The following is a 27,135-nucleotide window of genomic DNA, read 5'->3' on the forward strand; positions in this document are numbered from 1 at the left end:
TAGTCTATAGCTTTTTGTCCGTCACCTTCATATATTGATTCAATTTTCGGACGCCTAGCTCGACTCAATCATTTGATAGGCCATGTAGGATGAATGGAGTGTAATAAAACGTATATTGTATGTAAGAGCAAAACCGAGAAGGTAAAAATAACGTAATTGGCTTTGCCGCAGCTGGTAAAATAAACCCAACCGTTGTGTCATTATCGTAAAAAGAACGTATCTCTGGTCAATGCATCACGCTCTAAGCGCCTCTGTCGCTCGCTCTCCTCTAGACGTTCGAGCCGAGATCTATCGACGTCGAGACCTTCCATGTTAGTTGATGGCCTATCGCCAGAGCCTCTCGCGGCGGTAGGTCGATGGTGCTGTTGCCATGGATTTCGGGACGTCAAGACTGGCATTGACGGTCTTGAGGCGAGAAACCGTTCGGGCAACACAGCTTGGTCTTGCTGTCGTCTCTTCACGCGAGCACCCTCTTCCAGGGAGTCAAGTCTCAGTTGCAGAGACTCTAACTTCTGCCGTGTAGCTTCCGGTTCTGGAGCTTGCGGAGACGGTGCAGGGTCGGGAATTTTCCTATGAGTACGACGCCTGAATCGACCAGGTATTCCATTGGTTGTGCGGATTTGATGGTATGGCGAGACATGATGGACTTTATCTGTGGACTCCTCGCCCCGGAAGTATGCTTGTGAAATCTGGCTGTCCAGAGTTTGGGCGCGAATTGGAAGTGCACAAGAAGCTGCGCCGGAGCGTCTAGCCCACTGCGCTGCTCTTGTATCTCCTGTCCTGCTAGCATTAGGCTGGGGTGGAGGAAGTGGGATTCTCTGGTTCTTATCGAGGTTTACGGTGCAAGCCGAAGCGCCGACAGACAGCTCGCCAATGCGTGATGGTATTGTTGAGTCGTCATCGCATACTCGCTTGGTGCTCTTGCTCTTCAGATCGGCTTCCGAAGTAGCCTTCACTTCAGGCTTTGAAGAGCTCCGAATAGAGGATGTGAGGTTTTGACGCAGCCGATCCAGCGTCTGTACCAGGATTGCGCAATTCTGGCACGGAGGTGTACTGTCGAATTGCGGAGTCGATTGTGATGAGAACGCCGGACTGGAAGCGTTGCTCATGTAAACATGCTGGAAGTTCGGATCCATCTCGCCACAGACAGGATTCGGTTGCTTCGCGTTGACCGAGGGGACGGGCGCGATCGTTACTGGGCTACGCTTATGCTGCCACTGCTGGATCTTTTCTTCCGTGGTCATTGAGCGTGAGAAGTTCGAGAAGAGCGAGGGGCCTGCAAAAGGCGCGAAGTCTGAGTTGCGTTGCTGAACGAAGTCTGCCGGAAGGGTTGCCGCTCTGGCGAGTGGCTTCTGTAAGTGTTGTGATGGTGTATGTGTAGAAATGCCGGGCGCGCGTCGCAGAGTTGGCTCAACGGGACCGCTCGGTCTTCGTAATGGAGTGAAGTCGGAACTCGGCACGTCCACAGAACTTTTCTTTCCGTGTCGGATGACTTCAAGCATTGCGTCGCCTTTTGGGGCTGTAGTCAAGTTCTCGTAACCAGAGGAGGTGATGAGAATGTCGTCTTCTATGCGTACACCGCCCACGGGCATGTAGCGCTTCAAAACCTCAGTATTGATGTACTTGGAGTGAACGGGTGATGGGAGATAGAAATGTTGTAGAGCGTATGCGGAAAAGTAGATGCCAGGCTCGACAGTGACAACCATGCCTTCTTCGAGATGGCTGCTCTGGGGATCGCTGGGCGCGAGGCAAGTCTCAGAATTATATACCGGGACATGGAAATCCTGTGGGTAAAGGGATGGTGCCTTGTCAGATTTTTAGCGACTGATCAATGTTCGGACTGATTGAACTTACCTGCTGGTACACTGGCTTTCCTCTTCTTACACTCATGAGTTGTGCCTGACCCACGTCATGCACTTCAAGGCCTATGTGATGTCCAAGACCATGGGGAAAGAATGCTCTACTTGTACCTGCCTTGTAGATTTCTTCTTTCGTTCCATGGTGAAGAATTCCCAGTTGCAGCAATCCATCGATTGCGATCTGATGCGCCATAATGTGTAGATCCAGATATCTCACGCCAGGCTCTAGTCGTTTAATGCATGTTTCCTGCATACGCTGGACCAGCTTGTAGATGTTCTCGGCTTCTTTGCTTGGCCAAGAAGTAGATAGCGGGAAAGTGCGGGTAATGTCACTTGCATAGAGCTCATACTCGCATCCTGCATCTAAACACATGAGTTGACGACCCGCGAGATCTTCATCGTTCGCGGCATAGTGAAGAGTTCCGGCGTTCGGTCCGGAAGCAGCGATGGGATCGTAGGCCTGTTGCTTCGCTTGCTGCGATATGCACACATCCATGAACAATCCCTCAACCTGTGCCTCGTTCTTGAAGTTCGTGATGTTAGCAAGGATTTCTCGGTGCGCTTGCGAGCTGATGTCGTTCGCTTTCCGAATAAGCTTGATCTCGTGATCATCCTTGATCATGCGACATACGTTCATGGCTGATCGGAGGGCTATCGAATCAATACGGGGCTTCAGATTGTCGCAGCCGGGGAATTGCGATGACTGGTGCAGGACGTAGATGTCAGCCTGCCGGTTACCGATCGCCCATTCCTGCACGGCGTACTCAAGCTCATCTGCGTAGAAAACTTGATCGACATCGTACTTCACGAGTGCCTCTGCTAGGGTGGAGCCACGGCCGTACCAGATAACGCGCTCAGGCTTGATGCGGGGAATGAACAAGGACAGTTCGTCGCGTCGCGTGTCGTACGTCAGATGGCAGTCAGGTTCATTGCATCTTCATACCATCAGCACGGTCCTCATTTACTCCCAGATCAACGCACCCGCTCAAGTAATAGAAATATCGGCGTTGTCGGAAGGGCGCTGGCATGTCGCTATCCTCGTTGTTCCTCGCTGGCTGACCCGGTAGGTAGATCAAGCCTTCTTCGACACCCAACTTCTCTTGCACCCTCCGCGCATGTTGTTTTGCTGCGCGACGTTAGCTGATTGCGCGACCCACGCTCATCTTCCCAGACTTACCGGGATACTTCTCAAACGGAGTCTCAGCCTCGAGGTGCAGCCAGTACTCATTGTCTTCCCATCTCAGGCGCTCAGAGAGACCTTTCGCATCGAGAACTTCCATCGTGTTACCTCGTGCTGCCTCGGGGAAGAACTGCGATTGCGAAAGGCTTGAGCTCCGATTGAGATGTGACCGGCGTTTTAGTGTTGTCGAGGATCTCACCGGTAAAGCCACCGCATAGTGCACGTGCCAGCTCGAGCGCTCCGGTCAGTAGGCCGGGAGCCACGATCGTGAACGCTGTCAACACATTCGGCCCCTTACATCTATAAACTGACTGGTGCCGTCGACGATAGTCTCTCTGAGTAGACTGGCATCATGGCTGCAGTGCGCCTCCAAACGTGTAGGCCCGACGAAGATGCCCATGTTGCCTTACGACCCCGCGCCTGCGCCTGCTTCCGCTGCCCATCGACTGTGCGACACGAGACAAGGTCGTGTCAAGCGTCGACCTCAACTCATGTGGACATCTGCAGCATGCTCACTGCATTTGATAGGTGACACGATTAGACGTACACCGATTTCGGGTCAATGCAAGAAAGAGAAAGGAAATCGCAAGGTGTCTAATGACAGAAGGGTGCTGATTGGTTGGAAATATCTTGACCGGTGAACCGGTCAACACATAGCTAAGAGGCACGTACCCAATATGTCAGACTGAGTAATGTCGCACAGACATCCGACCGGCTCTGGGATCTCGTTTGTTTTAGCTAGTATTTACATCGGATCTGTGCTCTCAGAAAAGATCGCAATTTTGAGGAGGGCGGGGAAGCTGACATCGCTGCATTGCCACCCAAGCAAAGGCCTTTGTGGTCTCCCTGGAGGATCTCACGTCTTCGCAAAAGCCTAAGAGATGTCCTATGAGCCTAATAGAAAACGTCATGCTGTCGCGATGCCTTTGGCGTTGTCTTTCCTTCCATCACTTCGCTCATTCAGGGCATCAGATCATTTGCTATCTCCTCTTCCGTCACCTTCGAAGTCTTCACATCACTTTACTTGGTCAATCGTCCCATGTACATCGGCAAGTTTCATTCGTACTAGTGAGACTACAAAGCAATGGGTATCGCGAAAGACTAGCACCAGAACACCCTTCTTTCATAGCCCCCTAGGAGGTTCTCAACGCTGTGTAAGCCAAGTAACACCATCCTTTAGTCTCTCGAGGAGGTTGTCGATGTCAAACCCAAATCCAACCCTACCTTCACAGTCCGCCCTGAAGGTATTCAGTGCTGGGCCGCTTCACTAAACGTCTGTCGATAGCCACTGAATACCCCGACAGCCACGTTCAGCGGCGCTGAGCTCGATTCTCGGCAGCCTTGTTGGAGAAGAGAGTAGGGCGAATGGCGGCGAAACGCGCGCCTTGGGAACGGTGCCAGTAAGGACATGAAGTTTTGCGACAAGGCTTGCGCCTCTTCTCGCGAAGACACTGGTCGCCGTATGTCGGACGCTTGACCTCGGGCTCGCTGGGCTCGCTGAGTTTGGGCGCCTTGACGAAGCCACTGAAGGGGTTGCTATCCTGAGCCATGTTGATGTGATAGTGGGTAGAGTTCGACTCGATCTTGAGGAAGTTGTTATTACCGACACTGTTGGTGTTGGCGCTGCCGGCAGAGCGAACCACTCCCATGTAGAGACTCCGGTAGTGGTCGCGCTCTTCGCGGAGCTTGGTGTTCTCGACAAGGCCAACCTTGATCGCGCTGACGGGTGACGCCATCAAGGCGGAGGGCGAGCTGGGTGTCGGAGGTGTTCGAGAAGATTGGAGCGACATCGCCGTCATCGTCGTCATCGCTGTCATTGTTGTCACTGTCACTGTCGTCGTTGTCGTCGTCGTTGTTGTAGTAGTTGTTGTACTTGTTGTTATTGTTGTTGTCGTCGGTGTCCTCTACCACCTTCATTTTGCACAGGCGCTTCTCGAGGACGATGATATGCTCTTGTAGGTCGACGATAATCTCGGCCTCGGTCTTCTTGGCCGGCTCGTTCTTGATCTTTACAGGCGCCATCTTCGAGGTGATCACTTGGAAACGACTGGATGTGGGAATCGAATTGGTTGCCTTGCTGAGGGCGGTGCCTGACTTTATGGTAGGAGGGAATACCAAGCATCGTGAAAGCTAGGGAAAGAGCTGTTTTCGGGTGACAGGCAAGATCTCGACTGTTTTGCCTACAAGACCTACGTAATCGGGAGCTCAACTACGGAGTGAAGGACGAGTTGCCGAAGAATGCTTGCGTACTATTGGTCCCCTCTGATACTCAAACAGTCTTCACGAGCGCGTGATTTGAGTCTAACCTATCTAGGTACGAAGTGAGAGTGAGAACCGCTGCCTAGCCGCAACCGCAAGCCCCACGGAGGTGACTGACGCCTAGCGCCGTAGGATCTTGGCGTAGCCCTCTGGGTATATAAACTGCTGCTCCCCGCTCACTTTGCCTTCTTCTTTTCTCTCCAGTTGATTCGCAGAACACTACTGCCATGAGAAGGTCTCCTGTTCAACTCGCATGTCAGCTAAGCTGGTGCAACCGCCAAGTGGCTGTCAGCTAAGCTGGGTTACTGGAGGTCATACTGTCGCGCCCGATTTACGTACGGGGTACCACGCGGCAGGGTACGACGACACTCACTAGATGGGTTGGTTGTCAGCAACTTCAAGATCCGCCTCGAGCGCCTTGTCGTCCCAGCCAGGTCGGTCTCCGGTCTGGTATACTGATGATGTCCGCTAAGCGGGTCAACAGGGAAAGATGAGAGGCCACCACAAAGATGAAAGGTGGAATCGCATTCAGTCTGGTCACAGACAGTCTATCTGACGCAGTGCTTGTCGCTTGCAGATACTGACCTCCGAGGGCTTTGGGATTTGGAGAGAGGACGAGGTGATTCTCGTTCTTCCAGGCATTCAACACGCACTGTTCGCAGTGCTGTTTGTGTACCGTACGCATCAGTGATGCGTGTCTGTCAACGGTATCTTGTCATCTTTTTCATTGAGCTTTGGGCCTTGCGCCTAGACTTGAGGAAGGAGAGTTATTGGGGTAGATGAGCGACAGATGTAGTGTGCAAGCCAGTTGTACACCACGAAGTTTGAGTACAGAAGTCATTGCGACAGTATTGAGGACGTGTCATTCAACATGTACATGAAAGGCGACTTCATGCAACTATTGCTCAATAAAGGAAAGGCTGGAATTAGGGAGTATAGATCGTAACATCATGGAAGCACCTAAAGACTCGTCTCACTCATCGCTATCATCTTCATCATCGTCGTCATCATCGTCCATCTCTTCGTCCTCGTCTTCACTATCATTTTCGCTTGCGTCAAGATCGACGGGTACCGTCGCCGGCCAATCCACGGTCACCTCTTCCTGTAGTTCCTCCCAAAACTTGCCCATGTCTGACCCAGCGTATTCCTTCACCTTCTTCGCTGGGACTGGTGTGTTCAAATTGTTGTTTGCATCATCGCTTTTGAAAGTCACATACATGTGGTCTTGCTGCAACATGCCGACTTTAAGATGAGTAAGAGCAAGTCGCGGCGTTTTGGACAGCTTCCTGAAGAAGTCGCGCCAGTAATTGGGCTTGTGTCCGTGAGGCGGAGCGACTACAGCGGGGATGTTCATCCTCCAAAGGCTCAGATCTTCTAGAGTCGGCGCGAACTTGGAAATAAAGTTGAACAGAATATCAGCCCGAGCGCTTAGCTGACCAAGCTCGAGGTTCTTCAAGAGCGGTAGAGCAACTGGGGCAGGGTCAAGAAAAGTCGCTGTATTTGAGCCGGTAGTGGGTTTCGGAGTAGCCAACCACTGCAGGAAGTCCTCGTTATTCGCTACCAGATGTTTCTCAAAGTTCAGGCGAAGATGAACGAGATTGGGAGTGAAATGGAGGAAGCGCCGAAGCGAGCGTCCCGCGTTTGGATCCACGGACGTTCCGTTGCTATGAGTGTGCAGGTAACGAGGCTTGAGGTCGACGTTCAATAGTAACGTGCTTGTGTTCTGCAGTATGGGCTCCACTGTAGGTCGGATGTAGTCTGGGAGGAAGAATGCCGTGTCGGGTAGGCCGCGCTGACGAAGCAATACCTCGAACTCAGTAGGTCGTCGGTTAGCCTTACCCAAAGCGTACAACACGCTGGAGAAGACGCGAGACGTGAAACGAGTGCCGACATCCTGTCCGAAAGAATCGCGATCGGCGAACCGTAGCTCAATTCCGGTCTCGCGATGGACGGTAGTTGCGCCCCAGGAGCTCCAGCTCTTGCCGTCACGAACTCGATTGCCTGCGTTGAAGTCGCGGATCCCGACGGTGGTGAGGTTCTCGAGACGCTCGAAAGCTTCCGTAAGCATCTCGCGGTCGATCCCAGTACCCAAAAGCGCTTTCTGGTCCTCGTAGCCCTGAATGTAGCGCGTAGCGGCGTCGTCGTCCCTGAAGCGTAGTGGTATCTCGCTGTAGACATTGGTGGCAATGATGATGTGTACCAGCTTCTTGGAAAGACTGGCATGCTTGGATATGTCGATGAGCGCCTGCAGGCTCTTGTGCGTGAGCATGAACTGCTTCTTGAAGAAGAACTCTTTGGAAAACCATTCATAAAGCGACTTCTCGGTTTGTTTGCATGCAAGACGAAGTGAACCAAGGTCTTCAGTAGGAAGGTATTCTGAAACCGCGACCAGTAATTCCAGCGGTATGGTGAGTAGTGATGCCATCTTGATAGGAAGCGACTTTTGTGAGCGAAGTTTGCTGTCGTGGTTGATGCAGGTGCTTGTGGCACGACTCCCGAGGCCGTCTTATCATGTGTGCACGCGTGCCGTTCGCGAAGGCAGAAATGGGGGCTAGTCCGCTTTGGGCGCTGATGCCTAAGGGCGTTCCTTCTGAACACAGGCCACCGTCTCATCGGCCACCTGGTTCCGTCTCAACCAAATGTTCAAATAGCCATTCTGCGCCCCCAATCCAGCTGCATCGTGTCTTTCAAGGTTCATCGAAGTCAATCGCATCAATCGCGACAATGGTACTCACTGGATTGTCCATCGCGGCATCTGGCCGCTTCCCGAGTGGAGTAACTCAGTCGACGCTACAGACGCGTATAACGTCACTCGGCGCCGAGTTCCTGTCGAGCGTCACACCGGACACGACGCATCTCATCGCAACGCAAAAAGACTTCGAGAGCAATTCCACGAAAGTTAAGACTGCTGTTGCTCAGAACGTGTCGATCGTTAGCCTCGAATGGCTCGACGAGTGCGAGGCGACAGGTAAGTCCACAACATTCCGACGCCCTCAAAACCGCGACATACTTCTCAAATCTCAACGAATAACTTCAAATTGACAGTTGGAGCAGATTCCTATGTTCCTGAGTCGCAATATGTGTTGTCTTCTGCGGCGGCGGCGGCGCCAGTTCCCGCTTCTGCCCCTGCCCCTGTCCAGAACGGGTCAAAGAAGCGCGCGGCGTCATCTGCATCACCACCAACTGCACAACAGGAGACCAAGAAGCCTAAGATCAAAGAGAATGCTAAAGTTGGAGATGGACAGAATGCCAAGTCCAAGCAGATTGCCATCTCCGTAGACGAGCATTGCCCTCTGGCTAGCTGGCGCGTCTACATTGATAACAATGACGGCACGATTTACGACGCGTCACTTAACCAAACCAACTCGTCTGCAAACAACAGTGAGTAACGGTAGTCGCCCCAGATCCTGACGTGTATGCTGACTATCTTAGACAAGTTCTACAAAGTCCAGCTTCTCACCGATGGCTCCAGCTACCGAACGTGGACACGCTGGGGGCGAGTCGGCGACCGTGGCCAGATGAAAATGCTTGGCGACGGCAGCCTGAATAATGCTATGCAGGAGTTTGAGAAGAAGTTCAAGGACAAGTCTGGCCTCAAGTGGGCGGACCGCGGTGACGAGCCGAAGGCTGGCAAATACGCCTACGTAGAGCGCTCCTACAACCCTGACTCGGACGACGATGACGACGAAGATGTTGGTGTTGGCGCTGATGCCGACGATACTAAGAACGGCGCTACACCTGACAGCACCTTGTCTCCCCCGGTCCAGGATCTTATGAAGCTCATCTTCAACCAGGTAAGAACCCAGTGTCTTTGGAGTACCCGGGAGGCTACAATCCGCGTCGCATTCAGAAGAAAAAATATATTTATCATGGGGCCTGGCGACGACAATGCCTCAGGACGTGTTCATCTGTTGACTTCTAGCGCTGCGTATGCTGCAACCTGAATTCCAGGCTAACATTTCAACCAGGATTACTTCAATCAAACCATGACTGCCCTGAACTACGACGCCAACAAGCTCCCCCTAGGCAAGCTCAGTAAAGGCACCATCGCTCGCGGTTTTCAAACTTTGAAGGATCTGTCCGTGCTCATCGACAAAAGCGACAACAACTCCAGGGCAGAGGTTGAACGCCTGTCGAACCAGTACTTCTCTCTCATCCCACACGCCTTCGGTCGCAATCGTCCACCGGTCATTCGAGACATCACACTCCTTAAGAAGGAGATTGAACTACTTGAGAGGTAAGTCTTCTTGACTGTATGAGATCCATGTGAGACATATACTGACTTTCGTCCTACAGCCTGTCAGACATGAAGGAGACTGCTGCCATGCTCAAGGACCAATTGAAGGACAATAGCGATGTGAACAAGCTCGATAAACAATTCCAGGGACTTGGCATGAACGAAATGACGCCTCTTCAACATAAGAGTCGCGAATTTGTTGAAATCGACGAGTATCTCAACAACTCAAAGGGCAAGACACATCATGTCAGCTACAAAGTACAAGAGATTTTCCGCATCGAACGTCAAGGAGAATTCGACCGTTTCGACAAGAGCAAGTATGCGAAGATTGCAAGCAACCGCCGCTTGCTTTGGCATGGATCCCGAGTCACCAACTATGGTGGTATCTTGGGTCAAGGTCTCAGAATCGCTCCACCGGAAGCCCCTGTCAGCGGATACATGTTTGGCAAAGGTATCTATCTCGCCGATATGTCTTCAAAATCCGCCAACTACTGCGCTTCGTACAATTCTGGAGGCACTGCACTGCTTCTTCTCTGTGAAGCTGAGCTCGGCAACCCAATGCACGAGCTTACCAACGCGTCGTACACTGCTGGGGAGGACGCCATCAATAAGGGCCTACACAGCACATTTGGTATGGGACAGACTGGCCCGAGAAAGTGGAAGGACGCGGGTTGCGTGAACCCAGCCCTAAAGGGCTGCATGATGGTAAGCAAGCTCGCATTCCCAGATCTAGTCTCACAGCTAACCATACTAGCCCGATGTATCGACACCGCCTGGAGCTACCAACGTACCCAACGCGTACTTGCAGTACAACGAGTACATCGCCTACGACGTCGCTCAGGTCAAGCTTCGTTACTTGCTCCGTGTCCAGATGTAGATTCCCAGCGCTATCATCTCTCCTTCGGCGTTGAGGCGTTTCAAGCGGGATTCACAAGGAAAATTTCGGGGCAGGCGTCTTCATGGTCTTGGGAACTGTCTACCTGTCAAGTTTTAATATCATGTATGCAACAAAGTCCGCGCCATGGGCTCTGCATGGAGATCTACTGTTCTTACTTGCGTGTCTTTGGTTGTGCACTGTCGTTTCGTGATGGGTCGAGTCTGTCAAAAAGCATGGTATATTCGTCGTTAATCAGATACAAGCATCGCGAAAGGTTCCTATACACATCGATAACATCATCAAACTCCAGGCCAGTACAGAAGCAAGCGAGTCTAGTCGCGTCCACCGACCCTCCTCTCGTAGTCGTCTTCAAGCCTAGAGGCATCCACCACCTCGACGCCCTTGCCCAGACCGATCATGTCATTGCGAACCTGCCACCACCTGACAGTGTGCTCACTCTCCTTGCCCTTGCGCATGGGGCCCTCGTCATCGGTGTCAACAAGTCCACCAAGGCCGGTGCCATCACCGCCAACAACGACAATTGTCTGGCCAACCCACTTCCTGATGTCGTCGATGTTCTGACCGTTCACGCCGCTCAATGCGTCGACGACGTAGACAAGCTCCGGCCCAAGATGCCTGAGCATGTGCACGAAGCCGGTCGTGGTGTTGAAAGGCATGACCATGGCTGGATCCTCGACGAGGCGGAGGGCCTGGGAGTGGAGAGTGTTCCAGAGCGAGTTGTCAGAGCCCCTGGTGCTGGGTGCGGGTGTGTAGATGACGGGTTCGACGGACGACAGCTCCTCGCCTGGTGTGCGTGCAGGTGTGCTGATGGCAGAGTACGAGTCGCCGAGCGAAGACGAGCCAGTGCGAGAGTTGGCGCGGGATTGTGGGCGCGAGCGCAGCGATGGGGAGTAGATGAGGACGAAGAGCTTGGTTCGCGAGAAGTCGGTGTCGGGGAGGTGGGAGAGGATGGTCTGCGAGCTGTTAGTTGCTGGCACGTGAGGAGAGAGACGAGATGCAATGCTTACGGCGTTTTCTTCGCGGTATGAGCCCTCGTCGTCATCCAATCGGTCCAGGCTTTCTGCGCTGACGACCAGAACTACCGTCTTCCTCCTTCCCCCGTAGCCTTCGCCTCGCCCTTCAGCCTTCCGCACGCTGGCCGCGAAGCTTCGTGCCTGCACATCGACTGCGGCATTGCTGTCCCGGCTCTGCGCCTCGACATTCCTCCTTATGGTGGCCTCTTCATTCCAGCGAGAGTGGTCGCCGAAAGCTTCGTCCTTGTCTTCCTCGCGGATGGAAGCAAGCGCCGCACCGGCTGCAGCACCCGCCGCAGCCAAGCCCGCAGCTGTCTTCTTGCTCACGGTATCGAAGAGCTGCTGCGGCGATGGTGTGCGTCTGATGACGCCTTGTGCGCGGCCAAGCAGCGTGCCATCGCCGTAGCCATAGCCCTCACCGCCCCCTTCGCCTACAGGGAACCCAGAGACATCGCGTGCTGCAGGCGCCCTGCCCTGACGCTTTTCGTGCGCCGAATCTTCGCCATAGGAGAGATCGTCATCAGACGAGTAGTCGCGGCTGTCCTCGCGCGCACTCCAGACCCAGGCTGCGAGACCGGCGGTTGCGACGGTGACAGTGAGGATCAAAGGAACGTAGAAGCCGAGGGCGCCGCGGTTGCGCGAGTTGTTCTGACGGCGGTCGTAGCGGTCGTAGTTGAAGGACGACATGGCCTAGGTCATGGTATCGTGTATGTTTCGTGGCGGGTCGGGCGTCGGGTAGCGGGTTTGGGATTGTTGTTTTGGTCGTCAGCCGCTGCCGCTCGGCTGCTTCCCTGTTGTTGACGGCCGGCAGGGCAGGGCGAGTGGCTGGGAGCTGAAGCTTGCTTGCATGCCTGACACGCGCTTGCAGGCCCTCGGGGAGTGTGCGCGAGTCAGCCCTCGAACTTTTGGTGGCCGCGGGGTGACTCTTACACCCCACACGCCTTTGTACCTGCAGCACCACTCGGCGGACATACGCCAATACCACCTCACAAGCGAAGCCAGAAACAGTACCTTCCTGTCCAAAATATATCGAGATAGGCCAGCGCTACAACTCTACACTCATACCGCGACACCCACCGCACACACCCGCCATGCCTCACGCGACGAGTCTGCCCGCGCCGGGCTTCCAGGCCCTCATTCTGTGTGGACCTGGTGCTTCCTTCAGCACCTTCACATCTACGCCCAAGGAGATACCAAAGGCCCTGCTGCCCATTGCGAACCGGCCGATGGTCTGGTATCCTCTGGAATGGTGTTACCGCATGGGAGTCACAGGTATACCACTCTGCGCATCTGTCTTTTACAATTTGTATTAACCCTTCGTAGACATCACAGTCGTGACACCGCCAGAGTCCTTAGAAGCCATCGAGGCTGCCATGTCGCAAAACCCACACCTCACAACCCTCCCTTCGCCGAAGCCAGACATTCTTGCGCCGAAAGACCTCTCACATCAGACGAGTACGGGCGACCTCTTCCGGTTACCTGAGCTACAAAACGCGATCAAGGGCGACTTCATAGTGCTGCCATGCGATCTCGTATGCGAACTGGACGGCACGGCGCTGGCAGACGCCTGGATGGTAGAACAGGGCGGGTTCGCAGGAGCTAGTGGAGGACTAGATCACAACGGCAGCAAGATTGCTTTCGGCGCTGGCGGAGAGAAGCTCGGAAGAAGAGGCGGCATGGGCGTGTGGTACCAGGCAAAGGGAGAAGGCAGCAGGAAGAAGGAGGAGACGGATTTCATCGCAACAACACCGCTACCTACGCCCATCGTCCCCGTTCCGACAGACTCGCTGCGCCGCAACATCTCGAAACTAGTCTATTCCGTACCCACCGACACGCTGAATGACATCACGGAGGAGAACAAGACATTCCCGCTGCGACATTCCCTCATTCGCCAGCACGCGCGGATAAGAATGCTTACGACCCACCGCGACGCACACATCTACTTCTTTCCATACTGGGTCATTGAGATGATCAAGAAGAACGAAAAATTCGAAAGTATCAGTGAGGAGGTCTTGGGTTGGTGGGCGAAGGCGGGCTGGCAAAACGGTCTAGGAGACAAGTTGGGTCTGCGGCAAATACTTCAGGGCGAGGATGAGGAGTCGGATCACGGGTCGCAAGTTGTCGAGGAAGAGATCGATGTATCCAAATTCAGCACCACATACTCAGGCGGTAACACAGAATCCGACTCAAAGGCTCCCACGACACTCGCGTCCAGAGTCACAAAATCGTCCAGTATACCTGAATCTGCGAAATCGATTACCTCGAACACGAAGCTTACGGTTCCACCGATCCTTGCCTACGTTCAGCCGTCAGGACCAACCGAACCTCTCATTCGCCGCGTAGACGACTCGCATCTTCTACTCACCGTTTCACTCCGCCTGGCTAAGCTGCAGTCGATCGAAGAAGTCGGCAAAGAAGCAGCTTCACCATTCGCCCATCAGTCGAAGATCGTCCACAAGGAGTCTATCCCCCGGAAGTGTCGTGTAGAAGCCGAAAACTCACTGCTAGCCGATAACGTCATCGTAGAAGAGAAGACGAACATCAAGGAAAGCGTCATCGGTCCAAACTGCAAGATCAGCGAGGGCGCAAGGCTGTTGCGGTGTCTGTTGATGGACGGAGTCGAAATCGGACCAAACGTACAACTCACAGACTGCATACTTGGCCGGAGATGCAAGATGGAGGGTGGCGATGCTAAAGATGGCGACAAGACTGTTCTCAAGGACTGCGAGGTTCAAGACGGACAGGTTGTGGAGTGGGGTAGTAAGTATCTCTTGACCCGTTTTGTGGAGAAGGCAATGCTAACCATTGTGCAGCTGAAGCGAAGAACGAGAAGTTCATGCGCTTTGACGTGGGTGATGATGTGGGTAGTGAAGGGTTTGGCGGAGACGAGATGGACACATTGAACGATGATGGGGATGAAGGTATTCCGTTGCGGTAATCGCTGCTCATGAGGTGGACGAGATAACGCGCATACGAAAGCACGAATTAACATGCAACGGAACAAGCCGTGGCTTTTCACTCTCGAAAATAAGAACGATAGCGTGTGTCGGTTCGGGACCTTTCTAGCTCGACTACTCGTCTTAGCCATACTCGTCTTGGCCATGGTCACAGCAAACGACGAATCGTTTGCTCATAGCGAAGTCTCGTCGATCTCGCTAGATCGTACAGCAGGCTGGATATAAATGACTGCAACCTTCGGTATTTGAGTTGTCACGGTTTGCGCAACTCGCGGTCAACTCGCGGTCGACTCGCGGTCCCCTCGAGGTCCGTTTGCTACCTGGGTACCACAAGAGCTTGGCGTGACGGGAACCTGCGTTCTGCTATCTCGCGTTCTTGTGTCGCCTGACCCTCAATATTTCTTACTGATTCACTCTTGTTACTCACTCCATCATCTGCATTACTCCCTACCTCTCGCCACCTCTGTAACATGTCCAACGCTCAAAGCAATCCCAACGCGGCTATACCAACAAGGCATTCCTGCGACAATTGCAAGCAAGGCAGCACTTCCAAGCTGAACTGCGCGAATCTGAAGAAGGTCGTGTGCTTCACCTGTCCTCGACGAGATCACTTCAGCGGCGACTGTAACAAGTGGCTACCCAAGCGCGACCCCAAGAAATACCACGAAAGGAAAGAAGTCGACAAACAATTACAAGACTGGCAAAATCGTTGCAACAAAGCTTTACATCTGCTGCGAGCATGCGACCGCAAAGACGCCGCCGACGCCTTAATACTCCAGCGTCCAGTACTTCGCGGATGGGAAGAACCCTCGGACAAGGAATACACACATGTACATGAATACGAAAAGGTTGCCAATATATTCAGCAACCAACTTCTGGTGACCCGGGACTCAGGCCGTAGACTAACACGAAGGAAACAGCATCTGAACGCGACGAAGAAGTTTTGCCTTGTAATCTTTTACAAACTTGAAGCTTTTGGCCTTGCGGAGGCGGGTAAGACGCCTTTCACAAAGTCTACAGATGATGGAGATCTAACCGTCAATCACAGCAATGGATCCCCTCACCCGCTGGCACATCGACCCCAAAAGCCCCGCGATTGAGGAGGAAAGCCAGAAAATCTTATCTCACATCCCCGTCATCGCCCCTACCACAGCAGGCTCGATGGCCAACTTCGTGGACCTTATGCACAGCCGCATCACTGTCCTATACGAAATGCCCGGCGACACGCTCTACAGCCGCTATACCATAGCCTTCAGGATCATCCAAACTGCCGTCCGCTGGAAATTCACCGGTACAACCTTTACGCTGAACAAAGTTCAGGTCTCCAGCATTCTACCTGCAGAGATCATGCGCCTTTTCCGGCCGCTTGATACGCAGTTTCAGGGTATACTTGAGGAAGGGTTGATGAGGACGGGGGGTTTGCCTTGGGATCAGGCGCTGTGTTTTTTGGAGACGCATGGTGTGGAGCGGTTGTATGCGGCTTCTTGGGTGTGGCTGAGGGAGCTGTTTCATTATGAGGATGGTGTTTTGGCGCCGTGATGATGTGAAGTGTTGTGGTTGGGAGTATCGAGCTGCGTTGTTGGTTTCTTGTTGGGGTTGAGCCGGGACGAGGCTTGTGTTTAGCTCTCTTGTCATTTCGTACTCGTGTTTACTTTGGATGTATACTACTGTTCGTTACATGTTCACGGGGTCGGTTCTGATAAGGCAGGTTCGTAAGCTGATTTCGACATTAGCGACTTGTATGGAGAAAAGACTACTCAGAAGGCAATCATGAAGTATGGGGAGATTGTTGTGTGTGAAGATGGAGATGTGATGACAGCTCAATCTCGATTGCGCTAGCGCCAGGTTCCTTCCCCGTACCTGCACCACGAATCTCACCTAATATCACGCAATACACGATAGATCTACTGTCGGGTCTCCAATCGGCTCTTAATGTGAGGTGGATCTCAACTCACATTTGACGAGTACAAGGTCAGGTTATCTACGCTAGGCTGCCCGGCACGACTTACCCAATGCGGACAAATATCACGGAGAGGAGAAGAAGGGGTAGGCAGCAATCAGTGCTCAACGGAGCCAAAGTAGTACTCAGTCGCAGCTTGGTCTATGTATATGAAGAACGGTATTTGTCGCTGAACATTAGATAATTAACTCACAAATCCTACAGCTTCTCCTCGAAACACAACACCACACATACATCACCAGCCAGTAAGTAGCGACAACACTTGAATCAATTCAGCGTCGACTAGGAAACATATACTTACCTTTCTATAGTGTCGCAAAAATACGTACCTCTCACCATCATCAAGGGCGCGGGCCATGAGTACATCCCCATCCCCGAGGGCGAGAGCGCCATCGTCGCAGACTTCCACTCGTAAGTCCACCAAACCACTACACCACAAAACATCTGCATCTCCCTGTCTACGCCAAATCAAGCTCCTAGTTTTCCCATCTAACCACCCCCAGCATCCGCACCCAAACCACCGACTCCCCCACATACCTGACCTCAGGATTCTACCGCATCAAAGCCGGCCCCACACGCAACATCCCCACCTACGACTACGAGGAGACCAAGTACGTTCTCAACGGCCAAATCGACGTACTAGACGAGGCGACCGGTGTCACACATCACCTTGTTGCGGGCGACTTTGCTTTCTTCCACGTTGGCTCCAAGGCGCAGTTCTCGAGCAAATCCGGTGGAACTGCGTTTTTTGCGGTTACTAGGCCGATTATTACGCAACATCCGGGGTTGAAGGGTAGGGAGGAGAAGGTGCAGTCGAAGTTGTAGATGTGGATGGGTTGGTGAAGAGATGTCATGCGAAGAATCATAGTTTGTGAACATCGAATACGACTTCGACGGCGAATGAGGGACAATGAGATCGGCTTTGACGGGCTAGCTGTCTCGTGACATGTATCATTGTCTGGGTAGGTGCCGGTTGTCGGATTCGAATGAAATTTAGGAATTGAACGAATCATGGAAGATTTTCCCCAATACCTAATTTTCCATCGAATTCGACAACCAGCACCTCACTAGAGAGTGACACATTTCTTGACGCCGTGATGCAATTGTATAGATGTAAGCCATGTGAATGAGGAGTGCACTCCTTCAAAGAATGCATGTGCGTCAAGATGTCGGCCTGTAAATAAAGCTGAGATATTCCCGAGTTAGCTCCGAGATATTATCGTGCTCTGGCGGGGTCCAGACTGAGATGCCGCTAACGTCATCTGGACCCTTCGATCGCGACATTCTTTCATGTGTACGCCATCATCTCAACTCATGCGTCGTGTATTCTCAACACCACGAGGATGGCGCAGTCGCCTCTATCCGGCGTCATGATGCCGCCACGCTTCAATATCGAGTTGGACCGTACGGACCCCGACGTTCCCTTCCGCGCATCGCAGTCACATATCCATCACACATGGGCTCGGACGTTCCATTCGCGGCCGGAGCTCTACATCCGGCCGCAGAGTCTTCAGGAAGTGCAGAAGGTTGTTAACCTTGCGAGACGTATGCGAAGGCGCGTAGTCACTGTAGGATGCGGACATTCACCCTCAGACATAACGTGCACGTCGGCATGGATGATCAACCTCGACGACTACAAGGAGGTGTTGAACGTGGACAAGGAGCGCAAGACGATGACTGTGCAGGCTGGGATACGCCTACATAATCTCAACCTTCAGGCGAAGAGCCACGGCTTGACGATGCCGAACCTCGGATCCATCGACGATCAATCGCTGGCGGGAGCGATTGCGACGGCGACGCACGGCAGTTCATACAACCACGGCCTCCTGTCGGACCGCGTTCAGAGTCTCCGGATAGTACTGGCGAACGGCCAAGCGGTACGATGCTCACCGCAGCAATCGCCAGATCTCTTCCGGGCAGCGCTCGTTTCGCTGGGCGCATTGGGCATCATCGTCGAAATCGAGTTCCAGATGATCGAAGCGAACAACGTCGAATGGATACAGACTATACTACCGATTGAAGATGTTTTGGCAGATTGGAACAACGGGCTCTGGACATCGAGCGAGTTCACGCGAGTATGGTGGCTACCGTACATGAAGCGTGCAGTCGTATGGCGGGCAGACAAGACGGACAAGGCGCATCGGCAGCCGGAGTACAACTGGTATGGCGGTAGCGTCGGCTTCCACACATACCACATTCTCCTCTGGATATCGCAGTACGTCCCGCGCTTCTTGCCCTGGGTCGAGTGGTTCGTCTTCGGCATGCAATACGGATTCAAGGACGGTGCTCTCATCTCTGCGGTTGGCGAGCAGCGCACGGAGCTGTTGATGAACTGTCTCTACTCGCAATTCGTCAACGAATGGAGCGTGCCCCTCGACAAGGGTCCTGAAGTACTGTCGCGACTGACGGACTGGTTGCACGGCGACGAGCAGTCTTCAGGCATTCCCTTCAGCACGAAAGGTCTCTACGTCCACTCGCCCATCGAAGTCCGCATCGCAAACACCGTCAACCGAGAACCGCGTCCATTTCTGGACACCTCATATCCCGATCAACCCGCTCTGTACCTCAACGCCACGCTCTACCGTCCGTACGGCCAGGACCCCCCTTGCCGCGAACGCTACTACCAAGCCTTTGAACACCTGATGAAAGAGTACAACGGCCGACCGCACTGGGCAAAGAACTTCCAGTCCGTCGACAACGCGTACCTCTCCTCTGTATACGGCAACGACCTAGACGAATACAACCGCGTCCGCAACGAAGTCGACCCCGAAGGCATGTTCCTCGGCGCCTGGCACCGTCGCACCATCCTCCCTCCCAAGACCGATCTCCCTCTACTCCCCCTCGAAGAAAAGGAAGTCGTACGCCGCGACCGACGCACAGGTGGAGTCGACTGGATAGGCGAGCAAGCCCGGTGGTTCGATGGCGGTGCCGATGTGTTTGAGAAGGCAGGTAGCGAGTCTGGCGAGAGCTTCGATTACATGGCCGGCGCGGAGGCAGAGAGCAGTGTGTTGTTGGAGAGCTTGAGCGATGAGCTCATTGTCACGGAGGAGACTTATGAGAATGTCACTGAGAGCCGGAGGAGAGAGGGGACTGAGGAGTATGTTACGGGTACGAATGTGTTCAATAAGATGTAGATGTATATGAAAGGATAGCAGGTACACCACTCAATGAAGATATGATAACAATCTGTCAATGTTGCAATACTCGCCCATGTCCATTGCCATGATACCAAAATGCTGTACCTGGATGGCTTGTGTACTGGCCCGCCCAATCGGGTAAGGCGCATCCGCGACTTCCCATCGTCATACTTCCCAACATCGACGCGTCCGCCATCATCACTCACGTCGTCCACCACATTCAATCGACAACGCTTTTGAACTCTGTCGGTTCTCTTTGGCTGGTTCATTCCGATCTCGATATACGTGCCCATGCCGATCCGCCCAGGTTCAAGAAGTTGTTCCGTCACTCCTGGCTCCGTCTACCCTTGACCAGCGCGTCACTCAAGGGTTCTCAGCGGTCTTTCACTCGAACGGCTCGGATGCGCGTTCTGACCCAGTGTCCTTGCGTTGTCCTGTTGTCCACATACCTGGCTTCTTCGCACCGATTTTGGACTGTTCGAACAAGATTTCTGCGATCGTTGACCCAAAAGCTCTTCACCTGCAGATGGGCATCATCATGCTGACCACAGTGGTCCAGTACCATCAACATCGTGAATCATGACTCCCATTTGTCTGGCGACATGGTAACTATCAACGAAGATATGCCATCGACTGCATGCCACTCTCCCTGTGGCGATCATCGCGATCACCGCGATCTTCGATAATATATCGAGCGGATGGACCCGTCGGCAAGAAGCCGGCTCCAGACGTAAACATGGGCAGCAGCGTCTCACTACCAGGGCAAGTTGCTGCACTGCGTCCATATTCAAATATCGCGTTGTGTCCCATCGTCAGTCGACTAACGGCATCACAGTGTCGATACTATGCAGTTGCATATCTGGTCAACCGTGTACTAGCAATAACGCAGTACGTCCTCGGAGATTGGGCCTTGCCATGCAGTATGTCTAGCTTTGCTCTGCTCTGCACTCAATTTCCTCAAGCCCGAAGAATGGTCCTCCAAATTAAAGGCCTCGCGGATGACGACACCCGTAACGAGGACTTCTATCACAGTTCGACGCCACATGCAGCCACCCCTTACGTCTTTCCGGCTGGTGGGCGTTATTTCCGCTTGCGAGATCATGACCCACAAGTAATATATCTCCTACCTTGGCAGCCACGTTCTGAGCTTGGCATGCAGCCACAACACGAGGAAAGCTTGGCCGATTCTAGAAGGTGGCCGACATAATTGCTTGGAAGTATGCTTGCAGGGATACGGGAGAAAAGGAAGTCACTGCAGGGAGTTCAAGGCGAACGATTTTTGAACGAGCGATTAGATTGACACATTACGGACTAGTTCGCACGACCCGTATCGCCCGTATCTATAGTCTAAACCGGAAGCAACCGAAGCGCCGCTGTTGTCTGTTCTTGCACACCGACTGCTCACCCGATTATCCGCGATCCTGCCTGACCTAGGAAGTCTGCACATAGATGTCCGAGCTGCCAGAAGACTGGTAACCCTCAGTGGCGACGATCTGGTAGTAGTGCTGGCCCAAGTTCATGCCGTAACGAGCCCAGGCGTTGAAGTGGTTCTGCATGTTGACGCTGCCACCGACGCGCTTCTGCGTGCGGACAGACCTGGAAGTATGTTAGTGTGCGTCCAACGTTCACAGGTTGCTTGTCAACATACCAGTACTGCTGAAAGGTCCTTGTTCCATCGATGGAGGGCTGGTTGGTACGGGTGGAGGTGGAAACGTCGTAGGTACCGCCGTCAGTCTGGAAGCTGCCCTTGCGCTGGGATCCGCTGCTGGGGTTGTAGGTGCCGTAAGACTCGATCACGTAGTACTCCACAAGCGGGTTGCGGGTCCAACCGTAGACGGCAAGGTAACCGTTACCCTGAGGCTGGAAGGATCCGCCGTAGTTGATGGTGCTAGGATGGAGATCAGTATATGATGAAGCTTAGTTCTTCCAGATGACATACCGGCCAGTTCCAGGGTTCCATCCCTTGCCACCGACAAAGTTGCCGGTGTTCCTCCAGGTCACTGAGTACCTGCTGCCCTCTCCCATGGTGTACTGAGCGGAACCGCCGCCATCAGTCCACCACGAGTAGAAGTACCCGTTGTTGTAGCCCTCAGAGCTGGGAGTGGACTGACGCTTCTCAAGAGCAGTTGCGTTGCCATCGTCACGCTCAGTGAGGAAGTCGAAGGGAGCGGCGAGCACGCTGGTGGTAGCCACAGCGGCGAGAAGGAGAGACTTGAAAGAGACCATGTTGAGCTGAGTTGGAGATCTGTGCTGGATGCGGTGATGATACTGAACTGCGAGCAGCAGCGAGCTTATATGTCGACTTCGAGGTGGAGATAAGCCTGAATCGCTGGAAGAAGTCGCCTTTGGTGGTCATGAGGTATCATCTCGCCTCTGTCTACATCCGTCTTGGTGTCAACGACGATGGTGTGTTCCAGTCCTCTCATTTCGAAAAGCACGCCCAGCGCACTGACTAGAACGGCCTAGGAACCACGAACACGGCAAGCTGCACCGTTCAGTGACCGGCCTCGGTAATCATGGAAAAGATAGAAGAGCACAAAGATCCATGCCCCTTGCACACATCTGCACGACACCACAAAGATAATATCGCTGATCCGGGCTTTACGCGCTTTCTCAACCCGGTTCACAGGATGTTAATATAAAAGAACGCCACTAGGGTACAGGTGGTCGCCTTACCCCACACTCCTCGGAAGACAACGAAGCTTGGAAGGAACACCCGCCGCGCTAATGTCATGTAGGCGATGATATTGTTAGCGACAGTGGCGCACGTGATGAAACATTGGGCGCTCATGGCGGGAAGCCTCGGCAAACTCAGGATAACCACCGGATGAAGAGAATCTGCCAAGATGTATAGTAGCCGGCTTTTCTACCGATCCTGGTAAGACATGCCAAGCGCGGTGGGTATCTTGAGCGGAGATGATGTGTGGAGTGCATGAGTGGATCTCGAGGTCGGTGAGTACATGAAAGCAATGTTACTATGCACTACATGAACGCATAATGATGGTGTTATTACTGACAGGTCAAGGCACCCCTGGAAGTGTATCGAAGTTCGCGAACTCTTCACATTTCACACATTCGGGGTTCAGGAGATCGTCACTTCGCGAACTCTCATTCTGCCTTGATCGCCTGTACTCAGTTAGGCGATCGACACGATAGTATCTGACTAACAACATGGACTACAGGAAGAACTGCTGGTGCAACACCATCCGAAGCGACCACCAGTATACAGCACTAACGGCTTCGCGTACAGCACCGGGGGACTACGGCTGCGCTTGTAGGTCGCGCAACTTGCCCAGTTTTCTAGATCCAAGACCGCCGAATGCCTCATATTACCTGGCAAGCCGGTGGCATCTAGATGTCGTACGAATTTACCCAGCCATGTCCTGGACGGCGCGTGGATCAGGGTCGGTCCATCCGATGGCTATCACGGCATCATCGCGGAAGAAGAAAACATCAAGGACGTAGGCAGGGATCGCATCCGGTTTACAGTAATACACCACGATGGAAAGGAGTATCTGCATCCTGGTGTGTGGCAACGTCAACTTCAGCCGCTGCTGTATACCGATGTAGGATCTTGTCCTTCTGTGACTAGTCTGGCTGCTGATATCAACGATATCGGCCTTCCAAGATCTTGTGCTGTTTCATCTACGCGTTGTGGATATCAGATCTTGCCGAGTACGATACCCGGAGTCATCTCATGATCCACCAAAGCTCCTGCTTACCACCGACCCCTGACAAGCCTCGTTGGTGTTTGCCACACTGCGGCTGCGCAGGCGATACGACCAGGAAGATCAGCTGTTCGGCTCGTACGCATGATGCGTGCAAAATTTCTCAGTGCAAAATCGGATGGCGTGAAGATCTAGCCAAGGGGTTTGAGTGCGCTCATACGCAGCTGATTGCTCATCTCGTAGAGAGATTGGAAGAAAAGCTCTTTCGAACGGATGTGTGTTATACTATCGGGACATTATCTTCACGGAACAAAGCTAGCATGGACTCTGAGGTGACTCTGATCACGGCGAGAGACGATATGTGATGACGTTATATTTCTCTTCATTCTCGCAGACTCACTTGTTGAGATATGGCCTATCCGAGCTCGCAGTCTCATGTGAACCCGCCAGAGCTCTTCGCAATACGCCCACGATGCCTCAGAAGCGGCCTGTTACTGTTGCACTTCCTCATGGCTCAACCGATCCCATGCCGCACACACGTCAACGATCTCAACCTCGTCCCTGTCATCGAAGCTCAACTGCGCAAGCAAAGACGCAACAGTCGTAGTACCGAGCATGATTGTATGCGGAAGAATACTGCTACTCAGCACACTATGTGCTGTGTATAGCGATGGTAGAGCATGAACCCCTCGCTTCTTTCGCTCGATGTTGACAAGCTTCAGGAATGCGGTGACCACGGCGTGTCGAGTAGCCTTTCCGCTTTCTTCGGCCTCCATGACTTCAAGAAAGGAGGATAGAGACTCCGTACCTAGACGCATGCGACTCAACTCGGAAGCACAGTCGGGAGTGTCAGGTACCTGAGAGCTAGTCGATACGGTCTCGGCAAGCTCTTCATCGGAGACCTCGTTCATGGGTGCGTCATGAATCTCTTCTTTGCTGTCTGGGCGTGTGGTAGATTCAAGGCGTCCCTGATGCGTCCCAATCACCTCACACTTCTCAGTACTGACCGATGCAGCCTCGTCCGAACCGGCATTCGAACCGTCCGTATGGCTCGAGAGCTCTTCACGATCCAGATTATACTTGTTCGCAGGTTGCAGACACCGGTCGGGTACTTCGGGACCCTCTACACCCGCATTGTCTATATCGTGAAGCTTTTCGCGGATACTGGGGCCTAACTGGGCGTCTTCAATGCGACTGTCAATACTCTCGAAAGTCTCATTATACTCTTCACTGGCATCCGCGAGGTAACCCTTGCTTGGAGAAGCGACCGAGTCAAAGTCTGACCCACCATCATCCTTGATGGTTTCGACGTTGTGTAGAAACTGGTCGTGGGCGATGCATTGGATCATACCATCCGCGCTCGCTAGAAACATTCGGCCAGGAAGTATGCCTTCAAGTGACAGGTCAATGTTATTCTCGTCGAGATCTTGGTTCGCTTCGTAGTCCACAGTAAGTGGCTTGAGCCTGCAGTACGGTACAAGAGCTTGTTCCCGATTCGCATAGTCCGATGACACTTCCGGCTGTTTCCAGATATCAGCAGCTGGGCATGGAAAGTCGTCCTCGCACACGGATGCAGGAGCGTTGGCAGTCGTGGCATCTCCGAGCCACGTGGAGATCGATGACTCTATCGTGCCAGATGTTCGTGACAAGGCTGCCTCGAAAGCTCTTGTTGATGCTGCAGCGGTCGTAAACGTAGGACTACGTAGGTCTTCCACGGAGGCTTCGCTGAAACCCAAAGAAGTTGGACTCTTATACGCAAAGTCCTCAACGTCCTTGGAAAAGGAAGACGCGTACTCGTGGTCGGAGAAGTCGGCGGTATTTGAGCGTTCACCAAACTTACCAATGCCAGTAGGAGCTGTGAAGGTGAAACTATCGCTGAAGCTGCCCAGGGATTCTAAAGGCAGTGTGGACAACGTAGGCGGAGACCCTGAGGACTGAGACCTAGGAAGATCCGTGTTCGGTTGTGGTACCTGCTGTGATGTGGTTGGTATAGATGGAGCAGCGACTATATCTTCATACGACGTAAGGCTGTAGTGCTCAAGGAGGGAAACAGCAACATTACGTGTCGATGTTGCGCTTTCCTGAGTGGGTGTAAATGCGATTGCGGGCAGGTCGAGCCGCTCAGGTTCGATATTACCGACTATCGCGTACTCTACTTTACCCGACGGAGCTTCCTTAGTAGCTGATGCACCTTGTCTCTTAGCAGCTCTCTTCGCCGCATTCTTTTGTCCCTTGGTCGGAGCTAGGAGAGGCATGATGACGGCGGTAGGGCGTGTGTCTGTGGAAGAGAGCCCTTTTTCCACCCCAATTGAACCTGCAGTAGGAGCGTGATGGTCTGTTCGAGGCAGATGAGTAGTATGTGATAGTTGGGTGCCGCAGGTGTAGTTGAACTGAGAAGTGTATAATCACCGCGTCTGAAGTACCCAGGTTGTGTTTCCACATTTTGCGGACGAGGCCGAGAGTGAATGTAAGTATAGCAGAGGTGGCCATATCTGCGATTACTTGGCAAAGGCTCGATCGTACGTACATGAGAGTGGTGAAAGCCCCATACACATGATGTGAATCAAACCTTGGAAGCCATCACTCGGGTGATGACACGCCATTGCAAACAGTATGAGCGACGTATACATATATATGGTTCTGTTTATTTTTGATGTAGCATATACTTGTAGTAGAGATCTCGTAGTGAACCCCAAAGAATGAATGCGTCGCATCTCTATAGGCCAACGGGCGCCTTCTACATCCGTCCGGTCTAGTGTAGCAAGTGTTTGGCTGATATGAAGTGATTGTGCTAACAATCTCGAGGTTGGAAGTTGGCAAACTGTGCGAATATCTATCCGTGGTCTCGATTGTTCCGGAAGATGATCATAGCATCGCTTCCGGACTAGATGTGGATATGCTAAAGACACTACCTAAGCACGAAGTGTTGATTAGCATATCGAAAGGAGATCTGAAATTCTACAAGACGTCATGCTTGGGGATGAAAGCTTCCAATAGTACATGCGCGAGATACGTCAACAAAACCTAGAGGTGGTGGTTATCACTCACCGAAACAGTCATATACCTAAGCAGGTAACGTTGGCACGAGACGAGCAAATCGCGGATAGACTTCTGGCATACAACCTTGGGGTTTGTTCTCAACGATCGTCGCCGCAAAACATTTCGCGAACGCGTTCTTACGATGAAAGTGGCGTGGCATTTGACCCTGAGGGCTCAAGACACTACGCGCTAACAGTAAGGTCGATGACAGGAAGCCACACTATACCATAACCTGATCCGGACCGAAACAATTTAATATCGAAAGAACGCGATAGAGTCTAAGAGACTGTCGGAATCTCAGCCATTGTGATCGATACGGTTTCAAGATTGAAGATGGCTGGGGAAGGTTTTCTTTTTCGGCGCGTCCTAGTGAGCACTAGTAGTCCCTAGCGCGACGCGTCCGTATGAACGCCTGCAGGGATCCAAAAGTTCTTCATATAAAGACATGACGATACCCTTATTATTTCTGCAATCTTCTAACTCATACAGAATGTCGAATTCAATTGTTATCGATATGAAGAAAGAGGTGGGAGGGGACACGTACTCATATGACGGCACAGTGTACAAAATCAATGGAGAACGTCGTCTCGGTATTGATAACGTTCTCGTTACGCTTTTCAACATGAACAAAAAAGAGATGCGCAGACACGCACTATTCTGGGATGTGATTTCCCCTGCGGACTAGGGCAATGAAGAGCTTTGGGTCCAAATCGACATGCTGAAGAAAGGACTGAAAAAGCTGAAAGACGGCGGCGTGGCAGAATATCTGGCAAGTACCGTACTCTCTTACTGCAGTTCAGATCTAGTTTTTTTTAGTCGATTCTTTTTGCTGATAATCATTGCAGCTGCCAGTATATCCGAGACGGATATTCGAGGACCTTGCGACAAAGTGGCACACCAAGCATGGCTGGCACATTACTCCTCCATC

General features: G+C 52.8%; 10 protein-coding genes across 10 annotated transcripts; 4 read left to right on the forward strand and 6 right to left on the reverse strand.

Moving 5' to 3' along the window:
* Positions 1 to 200: 200 nt before the first annotated feature.
* Positions 201 to 3,139, reverse strand: J4E93_006687 (uncharacterized protein; the record flags this gene model as incomplete). Its single annotated transcript, XM_049344598.1, has 4 exons — positions 201 to 1,737; positions 2,231 to 2,794; positions 2,841 to 2,985; positions 3,037 to 3,139. The coding sequence occupies 4 exons, from the start codon at positions 3,137 to 3,139 to the stop codon at positions 201 to 203; spliced, it is 2,349 nt and encodes a 782-aa protein (XP_049198252.1).
* Positions 3,140 to 4,349: 1,210 nt separating this feature from the next.
* On the reverse strand, positions 4,350 to 5,061 carry J4E93_006688 (uncharacterized protein; the record flags this gene model as incomplete). Its single annotated transcript, XM_049344599.1, has 2 exons — positions 4,350 to 4,714; positions 4,749 to 5,061. The coding sequence occupies 2 exons, from the start codon at positions 5,059 to 5,061 to the stop codon at positions 4,350 to 4,352; spliced, it is 678 nt and encodes a 225-aa protein (XP_049198253.1).
* Positions 5,062 to 6,271: 1,210 nt separating this feature from the next.
* On the reverse strand, positions 6,272 to 7,723 carry J4E93_006689 (uncharacterized protein; the record flags this gene model as incomplete). The annotated part of the gene is made up of 1 exon (XM_049344600.1): positions 6,272 to 7,723. One exon carries the CDS (start codon positions 7,721 to 7,723, stop codon positions 6,272 to 6,274), a length of 1,452 nt encoding a protein of 483 aa, XP_049198254.1.
* A 299-nt stretch (positions 7,724 to 8,022) lies between these two features.
* J4E93_006690 (uncharacterized protein) lies at positions 8,023 to 10,412 on the forward strand (the record flags this gene model as incomplete). The annotated part of the gene is made up of 6 exons (XM_049344601.1): positions 8,023 to 8,266; positions 8,410 to 8,679; positions 8,731 to 9,092; positions 9,267 to 9,535; positions 9,595 to 10,240; positions 10,290 to 10,412. The coding sequence occupies 6 exons, from the start codon at positions 8,023 to 8,025 to the stop codon at positions 10,410 to 10,412; spliced, it is 1,914 nt and encodes a 637-aa protein (XP_049198255.1).
* A 332-nt stretch (positions 10,413 to 10,744) lies between these two features.
* J4E93_006691 (uncharacterized protein) lies at positions 10,745 to 12,133 on the reverse strand (the record flags this gene model as incomplete). The annotated part of the gene is made up of 2 exons (XM_049344602.1): positions 10,745 to 11,386; positions 11,441 to 12,133. The coding sequence occupies 2 exons, from the start codon at positions 12,131 to 12,133 to the stop codon at positions 10,745 to 10,747; spliced, it is 1,335 nt and encodes a 444-aa protein (XP_049198256.1).
* Positions 12,134 to 12,537: 404 nt separating this feature from the next.
* Positions 12,538 to 14,384, forward strand: J4E93_006692 (uncharacterized protein; the record flags this gene model as incomplete). Its single annotated transcript, XM_049344603.1, has 3 exons — positions 12,538 to 12,718; positions 12,770 to 14,206; positions 14,260 to 14,384. 3 exons carry the CDS (start codon positions 12,538 to 12,540, stop codon positions 14,382 to 14,384), a joined length of 1,743 nt encoding a protein of 580 aa, XP_049198257.1.
* Positions 14,385 to 14,873: 489 nt separating this feature from the next.
* Positions 14,874 to 17,188, forward strand: J4E93_006693 (uncharacterized protein; the record flags this gene model as incomplete). Its single annotated transcript, XM_049344604.1, has 4 exons — positions 14,874 to 15,300; positions 15,452 to 15,787; positions 16,675 to 16,774; positions 16,867 to 17,188. 4 exons carry the CDS (start codon positions 14,874 to 14,876, stop codon positions 17,186 to 17,188), a joined length of 1,185 nt encoding a protein of 394 aa, XP_049198258.1.
* Positions 17,189 to 17,706: 518 nt separating this feature from the next.
* Positions 17,707 to 19,497, forward strand: J4E93_006694 (uncharacterized protein; the record flags this gene model as incomplete). The annotated part of the gene is made up of 1 exon (XM_049344605.1): positions 17,707 to 19,497. The coding sequence occupies one exon, from the start codon at positions 17,707 to 17,709 to the stop codon at positions 19,495 to 19,497; it is 1,791 nt and encodes a 596-aa protein (XP_049198259.1).
* A 1,433-nt stretch (positions 19,498 to 20,930) lies between these two features.
* On the reverse strand, positions 20,931 to 21,726 carry XYN2 (Endo-1,4-beta-xylanase 2; the record flags this gene model as incomplete). Its single annotated transcript, XM_049344606.1, has 3 exons — positions 20,931 to 21,096; positions 21,149 to 21,388; positions 21,440 to 21,726. The coding sequence occupies 3 exons, from the start codon at positions 21,724 to 21,726 to the stop codon at positions 20,931 to 20,933; spliced, it is 693 nt and encodes a 230-aa protein (XP_049198260.1).
* Positions 21,727 to 23,659: 1,933 nt separating this feature from the next.
* On the reverse strand, positions 23,660 to 25,423 carry J4E93_006696 (uncharacterized protein; the record flags this gene model as incomplete). Its single annotated transcript, XM_049344607.1, has 1 exon — positions 23,660 to 25,423. One exon carries the CDS (start codon positions 25,421 to 25,423, stop codon positions 23,660 to 23,662), a length of 1,764 nt encoding a protein of 587 aa, XP_049198261.1.
* Positions 25,424 to 27,135: the final 1,712 nt, after the last annotated feature.

This window comes from Alternaria ventricosa, assembly GCF_023758065.1.
Source record: "Alternaria ventricosa strain BMP 2768 chromosome Unknown scaffold_11, whole genome shotgun sequence".
NCBI classification, from domain to species: domain Eukaryota; kingdom Fungi; phylum Ascomycota; class Dothideomycetes; order Pleosporales; family Pleosporaceae; genus Alternaria; species Alternaria ventricosa.